The sequence below is a fragment of the Anopheles coluzzii genome, chromosome 2 (assembly GCF_943734685.1).
Source record: "Anopheles coluzzii chromosome 2, AcolN3, whole genome shotgun sequence".
NCBI classification, from domain to species: Eukaryota; Metazoa; Arthropoda; class Insecta; order Diptera; family Culicidae; genus Anopheles; species Anopheles coluzzii.
The window spans coordinates 18,166,938-18,177,900 of NC_064670.1; the positions used below are offsets into that span (position 1 = coordinate 18,166,938).

At 50.1% G+C, this 10,963-nt stretch overlaps 2 protein-coding genes across 3 annotated transcripts; one reads left to right on the forward strand and one right to left on the reverse strand.

Annotated features, from left to right (window-relative positions):
* Positions 1–2,542, reverse strand: LOC120950954 (mitochondrial nicotinamide adenine dinucleotide transporter SLC25A51). The gene is made up of 3 exons (XM_040369391.2): positions 1,451–2,542; positions 1,250–1,379; positions 1–1,170 (listed from the first exon to the last, which is right to left on the reverse strand). Exons 1-3 carry the CDS (start codon positions 1,933–1,935, stop codon positions 886–888), a joined length of 900 nt encoding a protein of 299 aa, XP_040225325.1. The 5' UTR covers positions 1,936–2,542; the 3' UTR covers positions 1–885.
* A 528-nt stretch (positions 2,543–3,070) lies between these two features.
* LOC120951768 (uncharacterized) lies at positions 3,071–10,816 on the forward strand. Of its 2 annotated transcripts, XM_040370664.2 has the most exons (5): positions 3,071–3,451; positions 3,517–5,185; positions 5,257–5,545; positions 6,346–7,113; positions 7,772–10,816. In XM_040370664.2, the coding sequence occupies exons 2-5, from the start codon at positions 3,557–3,559 to the stop codon at positions 9,688–9,690; spliced, it is 4,605 nt and encodes a 1,534-aa protein (XP_040226598.2). In that variant the 5' UTR covers positions 3,071–3,451; positions 3,517–3,556; the 3' UTR covers positions 9,691–10,816. The 2 variants fall into 2 exon arrangements, with proteins under 2 accessions (XP_040226598.2, XP_040226599.2); XM_040370665.2 differs by lacking the exon at positions 6,346–7,113 and having other exon boundaries at positions 3,074–3,451.
* The last annotated feature ends 147 nt before the right edge of the window (positions 10,817–10,963 follow it).

Sequence of the window (10,963 nt, forward strand, 5' to 3'; positions counted from 1 at the left end):
TTTTTCCTTGTACGCTTTGTGCGCTAAACATGGCAAATATTTATTCAGACAAGTGTACGACATACGTAACAGATCACGCGCTGTTTTTTTTTAATTGCGAAACCACAATAGTACGAATAAAACTTTACTAACACAGCAACGAACCCGGGTTCGCCACCGTTCCACCATTTGTAACTAGAACGAGCGGGGTTTTATTGTACGACACAGCCCAATAACATTGGGCATATTCCTTTGGGAGCGGTAGAAGGTAGAGCTTAAAGCAACGTGTTCTATCCGTTTTGTTTACCCCGGCTGTTTTCTAAGCAAATTGCACTACACTACAGCATTAGCTAAACGATTACTTCCGAGGAGTAGGGGGGGGGCTTCTGGGCCGTGTAGGGCTATGTATTGCCCTACAGTGAACTGTGTGCGGGATGCGGACAAGTATATACATATCGATATATATATTTACAAACGGGCGAGAGCCAACAACACGAGGTGAGATGAATACTTTAAGCACTTAAAGCGATGAAAACAGCAGTTTCATCTGTACACGGAGCATCCAGGATGAGGAGCGCATTAAATGCAAAATGAGGAGAGAAGGTATAGCACACACACACACACAAACGCACACACGATTGATGGGGTATACTTAAATCTCATGCTCGTTTGCCTTGTCTGGCTAATGCCGGCAAAGCTAACCTAAATAAAAGAGATGGCAGGAGAGATGTGGCCACACCGTCCGTTCCATCCGCCCTCAGTGACTGCGTGCGTGCCAAAGTTGTGCAGACCGCTTGTGTAACGCCCTTCCTAAACGATCAATCTATTTACAAACGTACTATAATACCGGCCCTTCTATACTCCCGGGGGCCTTTGACTCATGGGACCACCACCACCACCGACACCTTAATAGAACACCTTTTTCAGCTGCTCGTAGGCCGTGTTCATAATGCCCCAGCTGAAGAACGCACGTGTGCAGTTCATGCTAACGCCTTTGTACACATTTCGCAGCTTTCGATCGCGATCATTGTACACCTGCTGCAGCGCTGTCCACATACTGTCGTACGGTCCGCCGACCCGGCACTGCATCGTCACCTTGACCACGTTCAGCGGGTAGAACAGCGAGCTGATAAATGCACCGATGCAGGCACCCGCTACAAACTCTTGCGTCCGTTGCGACAGTATCGAAACCTGAGGAGGGGAGGGGTTTGGTGAGGGAACCGGTATGGTGAATCGTTTCTATCGAAAGTCGCTTGCGCTCATGGCTTACCCGTTTCGGTAGACGGCTGTCGGCTTCCTCTCTTAGCACGAAAAACATAGCGTTCGAAGGTCCGTTGCGCCAAAGTACCGGCACTAGCCCCCGGTACAACTCTTTAATACCGTTTTCCAGAATGATTATTCTAAAAGAAAGTGAACGTCACATTATTGTTTCCCGCGGTACCATTTCCTTCCGCCCTCCAATCATACTCACTTGAACGCATGGTGAGTGTTGCGATACCGCTGATGGTACGTGGCATCCGCCAGCAGGGTCTGCACCCGCTCGAATGGCATCAGGGCGGCCTCGAACGTTCCCGCCACCATGCCCGCCACCGTTTTGGCCGTGTACGGGTTCACGTGACAGTACTCTACCAGCGGCCGCCGGGTGCTGTCGTACACGCCGAACATCAGCGACAGGGAGATGGTTTTCTGGGCCAGCGGTGGGAAAATGCCACGGTACAGGTACAGCATGCCTTCGCTGCGCAGCTGGCCGAACGCTTGCGTTAGCTGCACCCCGTGCAGCATCTGCCGGAAGATCATCTTGTAGATCGGGTACGTGACGGTAATGTTGACGAAGGCCGCTCCCCAGCCGCACGCAAACTCCCGCCAGCAGAAGATCGGCACGGTGGTCGGTGGGGGGCTCGCGACGGCCGTCACTGTCGGCGGCACACCGGTCGGTTCGGCCCGAACAATTGCCATTGGTGATTGTCGCGAAACAAACGCAGCGCGCGCGCGTGAACAAAAGCCGTTTGTTGATGTTGCACTACACAACAGGTGTGGGCGTGTGGGTGTTGATGTGGGCGGCAGCAGTAGCAGTTAAATTGTGAAGCGATTGTTCCGCGAGCGCCTAGCAGCATGGCAGCGAATGCACCGAGAACCTGACCGTTGGTTGTGGTGTGATCGGAGCCATACTTGCCACGCTCAGTACCGGGTACACCACCGTCAGAAGTGCCGAAATATGATTCCCTAGCTGTTATATAAGCGTTGACCAGCACGGACACAATACTGCGCCTGTGGCTAGGGACCAAATTTGGACAACAACTACCGCGTTTCCACGTTCGAGTCACATGTGCGATGCTGTTGCTGCTGCTGCTGCTACTGCTACTGCTGCGATGCGTTTTGGACGAAACCACTTTCACCGGAATCCGCGGACAGTTGCTTCGATGGATTAGCTACACTTCGTGCATTGCAAGCGCTTGTTTGCGGGGTCGCACACACTGATAAAATTGATTAGATCAGCACCCTCCGTGTTTGCGGAGTGTTTTGTATTTTTCTTTGCTGTGTTTTTTATTTGTTCTCGTCGCTAACGTCATTATCAGCTGACAGGTTGAGGTGCACTGTGGCGCGCTGATTGGCAAACAAAGATGACAGTTATGGGCCACTCCAATTGGATTTTCGATTACGCAAATTGGCTGATTTATTTGTGAAAAAATAGTTGGTTGTGGATGTTGGAGAGGGTTTTATTAATTGTAGACGTTTCTGAAATCGTGTTAAATTATGATCCAATATCAAGACGAAATATAATGGCAGCATGTTTTCCCTTTTTGCGAAGTGATTGTGGGGTGTAGGAATGTACTCATTGTGAGCAACGAAAACGAATGAACGGGTTGGACATGCTCGGACTTTTCCTTTTCTTAGAATTGTTGAACATTCCTCATCAGTTGAAATTGTTTTGTTTTTCTTTATGTGTATTATTCAGCAGTATTTCACAAATGAAGTAATCGAAAGCAGATCATTTATAACTAAAACCAATTAAAAAATATTAATTACATATGATTCTGCTACCAACTGTCACTGTTCAGTGACAGTAAGCTGTCTACAAACACATCAGTGATCCAGCCCGTTCTGGACCTACTTGGCATATATAGTTTTTTTTTCATCGCACCTGCTAGTGGAAAATTTCATGTTTTTCGCTAGTCTTTGAAAATAATTTACGATTGGAAGATCGTATTGGCTGGCGAAAAACGACCGCAGAAGGCAACATGTGTTACGCCTACGAGAGTGAGAAACCGTAATCAGCCGTGCCATTGCCGATCCGTGACTGAGTTTCACTCTGCTGTCCCCGTGTGTATTGATTTGCTGGCAGTCGACAAGTGAACAAAGTGAACAACACACACAGAACACTTTAGTAAGGTTGTGAAAAGCAAAAGCAAGACAAAAGTATCCCATTCCCATCCCTCACAGGCTGTGTGGGGTAGCCCAACGGTGCAAAAAGGTAAGTACGACAAACGCTTCGGTCCGTACGATCGGTCTGTGTAATTAGAAAAGAATCGTTTCAAGGTCGTCGCAGCCCCGTCGTCCCCGTGTGTTGTGTGCAGCTATGTCTAGTCAGATTCCGCCACTGGTATGTCATACACCTCCACCGATAGACTTTGACGCGGATGACGATGACGATGATTACGGTTCGGATATACCTGAGGACGACGTAATTGGTATCGATGAGCGCAATCGGCCCGACTGTCTGGACGATGATTTTGGTGATTTCGCAACAGTGCTGCCGCCGCCCGCCGGAACCACGAATCACCTGGAACCGATCCCTACCGAAGCAGCTGTGATAGATAATGAGACGGAAGCTCTTACCAACATTCCGGTGGCGGCAGCAGCAGCAGCAGAAACCAAAGGTATTTTTCCACCACGCCTAGGATCGGACAGTCCGCCATCGTTGATATTGCCACCGAACGATTACACGGAAGCGGGCGACGAGGAAACAGCTGGCAACGGTGGTGTGGTGGTAATCGACGACGACGAGGATATCGATTTTCAACCATTCGGCAGCCCGTCACAGCCACCCGAACCACCGCCAGAGGACAGCATCAGCTTACCATCGTTGCATTTTGATGCGGACGTGTCCAAGTCGGAAGAGGATGATAATTTGCCACCTGCCCAACAGCAGCAGCAGCACCAGCACCAGCACCACCAGGCACCCAATGCAACAAGCTCAGCGTCGTCCGTTTCCGGCATCGAGACGGAGGTCGATCTACCGCTGGCTGCGGCGGCCGAACGGACGACACCCGTCATCCAGGAGGGTGGCCGGTTCGACGACAACACGGAGAACGATTTTACCGACTTTACCACCGCCTCGAACGAACGGTCGTCGGTGGTGCTGGAGGTTCCTACCGCAAACGATGTGTCGTTCGAGCTGGACGACTTCGCGCAGCTCGAGTCGACGCCCTCGGCCGACAGTAACTTCGTGTCGCAGCAAAGCCGGGCGGATTTTGCCACGTTCGATGCGGACTTTAGCAAGTTCGATTCGTTCCAGGCCTCGTTCCCGGCGACGATCGACGATCCGGTGCCGGTAAAGACACCGGTCGAGGAAACGAAATCCATGCCGATCATGGAGCAGGCGGGCGTCACGGCGAGCGAACTGGCCGAGGACGATTTCGATGACTTTCAGGAGTTTGCCACCTTTTCCGACCAGCCGGTGGTAGCGACAGTGTCGGCCCACTCGGGGGAAAAATATGAGCCTGAGCCAGACAGACCGGAAGCAGCTAGCAGCTTAGCGTCATCTACTTCAACCGTTAAAAACGAAAGGAAAGATGTTGACACACAGTTGGCAGCTGCGATTAATGCGGCTACTGTTGTGTCGGAGCACCAGCACGAGGACGACAATGTTGGAGATGATGATGATGATGATTTTGGGGAGTTTAGTGATTTTAAGCAACCGGAAGCGACTGTCAGCGCGCCAGCACTGTCGACCGCTACATCCCTGCCCACCTTTTCCATGGAAAGCGTACAGAAGCTGCTGGAAGCAATGTTTCCTAGCGCGGTGCCCGAACCGGTTGGCACAGATACGGGTCAGCAGGCGGTAGCAGCAAACCACATTCCAACCAGCAAGCTGCACACCCAGCTACAGGACTTTGACAACACGAGCGCCCTTGCCTACCAGTACAGCAAGTCATCCAGCAGCAAAACGCTCGTCACTGCGCTTGGCATTGACTCGAGGAATATTGTAAGTAGACCAGCGCATTTGTATGCCGATCGGCTATCTAACAGCAACAACGCCCGCTTTCCCATTTGCAGATGTACGGACCGAAGTGGAACAGTTCGATGCCAAGGTTTGCGGCCAATCTAAGCTTCAACCCACTGGAACCGCTGAAACCGGCCACAGCGCCCGGAGCAGCATCGGTATCAGCAAAGGATGCGGGCTCCTCCGAAAAGAGTGCCAACTGTCCGCCGGCCAGCAAACCGGCCGCTCCCAGCTCGCTGTCCATTGCGCTCGATCCGCTGCAGGTGGCCGCTGTTGGCAGTGCATCGGTTCCGGCCGCACAGTTCGACTGGAATAGCTCGGGCTTGGTGAATCCGCTAGAAGGTAAGCTCAGCTTCGGCCAAATCTTTTGTGCTGTCGCCCTCCCCTCGTGTTTCCCCTCGTGGTCGTTTTTTGTTTTAGGGGTTTTTCGTTTACCAGCAAAACAGTTTATTAGTTTGCCGTTTTTCTTTACAACACTGCAATGTTTCATCTCATCCTGTGTTGTGTTTATGCGTTCATCATTTACTTCCATCAGTGCGGTATTATTTTTTTCCGAACCAAAACGATCCCCTTCTGTGAATGTTCCTTTAGCGACTGCTAGCGTGGCTTAGCAATTGCTAGTATGATTTTGTTTTGTTAAATTTCATTTATTTTTGTGTAAATACAATAATCTAATTTGCACTCTTTTTCACGATGTGTGCAATTTGCCGATATTGCCTATTCGATCCATTTATTAATTATAAGTTGATACAAAAAAAAACATTCATTGTACAAAAATCAACAGCTTTTTGACGATTGTTGAAATAATTTATATTAAAACATATCGCAATAATGTAAATGCTTCATCACATTCTACATTGCCGTCTCTTTGCGCAAGACGATCGCCTAGTCGACTTTATTTCAAGCAGTTTTTGTTTTTTCTCTCCTTCTTTTGCATTTTGCTGAACAATTTTACTCTCTCCCACACTTTCTCTTTCTTTCTCTCTCTCTTACTCTCTACTCACGACTACTGTTGATAATTAAATGAATATTTCAAACAAAACATGATCTCATCTAATGAATTCCAACCATACCCTTCCTTACCTATCTCGGCAAAAAAAAAAACAAAAAACCAAAAAACAATTCCTCCAACGCTCCCTTAGCATCACATGCACACAACACATTATTATTGGACCTAGAACAGCTAGAGGTGATGGCAAGTCTGAACGATAAAATAAATGTTGATTCCTCCTCCTACTTCCCCGCACTCCGGTCCACGCGTAACGTTGCCAATACCGTGCAACACCAACAACATTCGGCTACAACAACGGCCACAACTATAACAACATCTACAACACCTTTACTGTTACCTTCACCAACTGTACCACAACCACCACCACCACGAACACCACCACCACTACCACCACAACCACCACTATCATCACCTTCACCAACAACAAAACAATTGTCTTCACTGCTTCCGTTACCGCCAACAATGCATACGCAAACTTACCACCAACCGTACAACAATAACCACAAAACCAACAATGATCTGCAACATCAACAAACGACGAAACCCCGTTGCGCCTACTCGCGGGACACTGTTGGGCCGGGCGGTGTTGGTAACCAATCGTCGACAACAACCCATTCGGCGGATCGGTCCGCAACGTTGCTTTTCTTCGCCGGCTCGCCTAACGACGACGATGACGGCGATGACGATCGCGATTTGTTGATATCTGCCGTCGCTCCACTGATCCCATCGGCAACAACAACCACAACAACAACCGACACGGATGCGTTCGATGCGATCTGCACCGCGGCTCTGCCATCGTGCTCGTCGGCCGCGAACGATATGCAACCGCTGATCGGTTTTGATGATGATGTTCGCTCTCGCGATCGTCCCCAAACGTTTGACGATTATTTGGATCTTAGTAAGTTGTCGCTTTCCATTCGATGCCCATCGTTGATGTCGTGGTTTTCTTTTTGGTTTGTTTTGTTTTGGTTTTCCATTACTATTGTGTTTGGCTTTTATTTGAGCCCTCTTCCCCCTGCATGGAAACTAATACAACCCTTCCGCAACAGGAATGTTTTCGTCATAATTCTTGCTTCCGTATATCCGCTCGACAGCGTGTCTGTATTTTATGTTATGCATGCATTTTAAGGCAGTTAATTATGATTGGGACAAAATTGTTTTAGGCAAATCAGTTTTGCTTCGATTATGGTTACGCCGCAAAGGGAAGTGTGTAAAGAAACTGCCACCGAGCGATATTGTTGCACGTTTGCATGCCGAGTTTTCTAAGGTTTTTGTTTTGTGGTATTGATTATGTAGGTTTGTGCAAGCATAGTGGACGTAGGTCCCAAGAGGGACGCAGGCGTGTTACGTGTGCAACCGAACCTCTACCCGTGCTGGTCACGGAGCGTGTACAGCCATCGCGTTCTGAAGTAGCTTTTAATATTCTTTTTTATTATCACTTTCTGCACACGATTGCCAATACTTTGATGCTTCTATTGTTTTGACGTATGGATCGTGCTCCTTGTAGCAACATATTTACAACACCGTTTTTCACATTCTCTCTTCAATCGATCCAGGTGTTCAGGAAATGCTCCAAAAAGCCACCACTGGTCAGCCCGAGGATGGGCCAAAGGGCGAAGTTTTGGATCCGCAAATCGCAGAAAACGCAAGCCCGGCTGCTGCAGATGACATAGCAGTAAAGGGATCGGCGCTCTCATTCAACGCAGCAGCATCACATCCCGCAGAGTTTGAGGACATTGGTTCGCTAGATTTTAACCCGACCGGCAGTAGCAGTAGCAGTAGTACTAGCAATGGTAGTAGTAATAACAGTAGCAACAATGCCCAGTATTCGGTCGCCTCGATGCCTCAAGAGCAGCTTCCAGAGCAGATAGAACCGGTGCAGACACATCCGTACGTCCCAGCCCAGCAGCAGCAGCAGCAGCAGCAACAGCCACCTTTGTCAATTTCATCCTCCCCGAACAGTGTGCCTGTGGTGCGTACGATAAAGCTTCCGGAAACACACATCTTCACCCCCAGCCGGGGCGTGACGCCAATCTCGCGCGACATTACCGATCGCGATATTGTGGTGCGCGAGTATCACGACGTAGAGTACAGCCTGGAAAAGCCAACCGCATCCTCGATGGGCGGCAGCAGCAGCGGTATGCGGAAAGAGTGCGAGTTTGATGAGTTTAACGATTTTCAATCCGTACCGGTGGCGGTGCCATCGGTGTTTCCGGAAACGGTTGCCATAAGTACGATCGGCTCCGCCGCCCGGCCCGTGATTGGTCGATCACCGACCGAAGAGCTGGAACGGTACCGGCCCGACCCGATCGGTCAGGCGAACAGTGGCAGCAGGACGGCTGCCGACCTAACCATCGACGATGGCGATGAGGATGATGAGTTTTCCGACTTTCAGGCGGCTGTACCACCGATGGTGCCGACGGTGGCCCAGCCACCGGTCAACAAACCCATCTCGAGCGTGCAGAGCAATCGCTCCGTCACCAGCTCGCCGGTGATGTTGCTCAGTCCCGCGATATTGCTGCCCCAGCAGGCCAATACAACGATGGAGAAGGAGTCGGCCAACGCGCGGCAAGCGGCGTCGATCAATTGGCCCGACCCGGGCGTCGATCCCGACGAGCTGGCCCGGTTTGAAGCTGCCTTTGCGAAACCGAACGCTTCGGTGGCCGTTGCCCCGCCTGCACCGACCGTAGCTAGTAGCAACCAAAGCGTGCCGAGCGGCCCGAAACCACCAGCAGCAGTCGAGGAAGACGAATGGACTGACTTTATATCGTCGAAACCAGCAGCGGGCAGCGATATGAGGCAGCAGCAGGCGGCGAGTTTGCCTGCTGGTCCGGGCCCGGCAGTAGTTAGTGAAACGCAGGCCACAACACAGGAGGAATGGACCGATTTCATGTCCAGCTCTACGACAACGGCCGGTAGCGGCTACCCGCCGCAAAGTCGTCTCTCGTCTAGTCAGAATAATTTCAACTATCCGCGCACTTCGCCCGCCGTCGTCGGTGGAGCAGCGACAAAGGGAGCGGGATCAAGCTCGTCCTCCTGGGCAAACCAACCGCAGCTGCCACCGCCACAGTTCAGCTCGTGGAACAGCAACAGCCTGTACTACAACCCGATGGCCTCGCTGCCACTGACCAACCAGCAGCAAACGTCGCAGTATCGCCTGCCGCCACAGCAGTACTACAACCGCACGGACATGCCAGCCATGGTTTACGCCGGTGGCGCTGGCTACAGCGGTTCACCGAAAGTGCCAACCAATCCACAGCAGCATCATCACCACCACCACCAGCAACACTCCGGAATGCCAACGACGATGACGATGGGACAGCAGCAACAGCCGCCCATGCAGCTGCTGCCCGAGCTATCGTTCATAACGCCAAACGCGACCGGGCACGGCAGCGCAGGCACACCCGGCACCAAACCGGCGACACATTCCTTTCTCAGCAACGTGATATCGAGCAACAGTTTTACGAAGAAATGATTGTTACTTAACCACAGTTACGATGGGCGGCGGGCCGACGGTGAAGGTGGCAGGCCCGCACGCCCCGACCACCCTCCGCCGCGTGGTCGCTTCCGGTTGCATCCCGGCAGCAATCGTGCCGCCGCCGATCCGACCGGGGCAACCGTAACTGTGGGCGATATAATTATGTAAGTGTATATATTTAAGGCGAGTAGAGAGAGAGAGAGAGAGAGAGAGAGAGAGAAAGAGAGAGAACCGTACCGATCTCTAGTTTCTGATCCAAGGCAGAATGTGTGTAGCATGCATCCCCAAATGTGGCTCCCCGCTTGATACGTCACGGAACCGGGTTCATTCGTTGGTTGTTTTTTAGCTAGGGAGAATATTTATCGCATACCTCTCAATGTGCGTGTGTGTACACTTGATATATAGAGCAAAATTGAAGGGCGTAGCATACATTCGATGTAATGCAGCTGTTGTCATTGTATTAACCAAAAAAACAAAAAACAAATCGCAAGAGAAAAGAGCAGAAGAAGTAAGAACATTTAAACGCAAGTTCACTAATTGTAGAGCGCAGTATAGGTAAAATTGGCTTACAATCGAAAGGAATCGATTTCCTGTATCGTAGCAAAAGAGAGAGAGAGAGTGGAAAATGATAAGCATATAGTTTTCCAGTCGACGTAAACGTATCGTATCGACGGCATCGTACTTACACACACACACACACTGGCTGTACTTTAAAGGCAGCAGTACCCGTTTGTTGACTCCTTTTAGGACCCCCTACTACCGTTGTAGGTTGTACGTTTTTTTAATTATTATTTATATTTTTTATTTCAATCTCTTAACGTTCGTTCATTTCGCTACTAGCAGCAGGCCCTACCTAGAAAAGGTTGACCGTCAAGGCAGATGCAAAACTACCAGTATCCATCCCCTAACCGCCGTATTCAGTTCGATTATCAATCGAACGTAGCGAACGCATCACATGTTTGATAGTTTGTATCGGATCTGATAGTTATTGACTGGTCGACCGGCAAAAATAAATAAGGTTGTTAATGCAGGCCACAGGTGCGCCAAGGATATTATCGAAAGCGCGACAGAGGCACAGATGAAGATGAATAAATATCTATATAAAGAAATGGCAAACCTCTAACGGGTGTGGTGTATTGGAATATTCGCTTCATGGTACTTACGTATCTCCATTCCCATCTCAATCGAGCAAAAATATATCAAAAGTAGATCCTAATCAGATATGGATTACATCGAGAGATTCTTCATCCAAACACACACACATACAGAC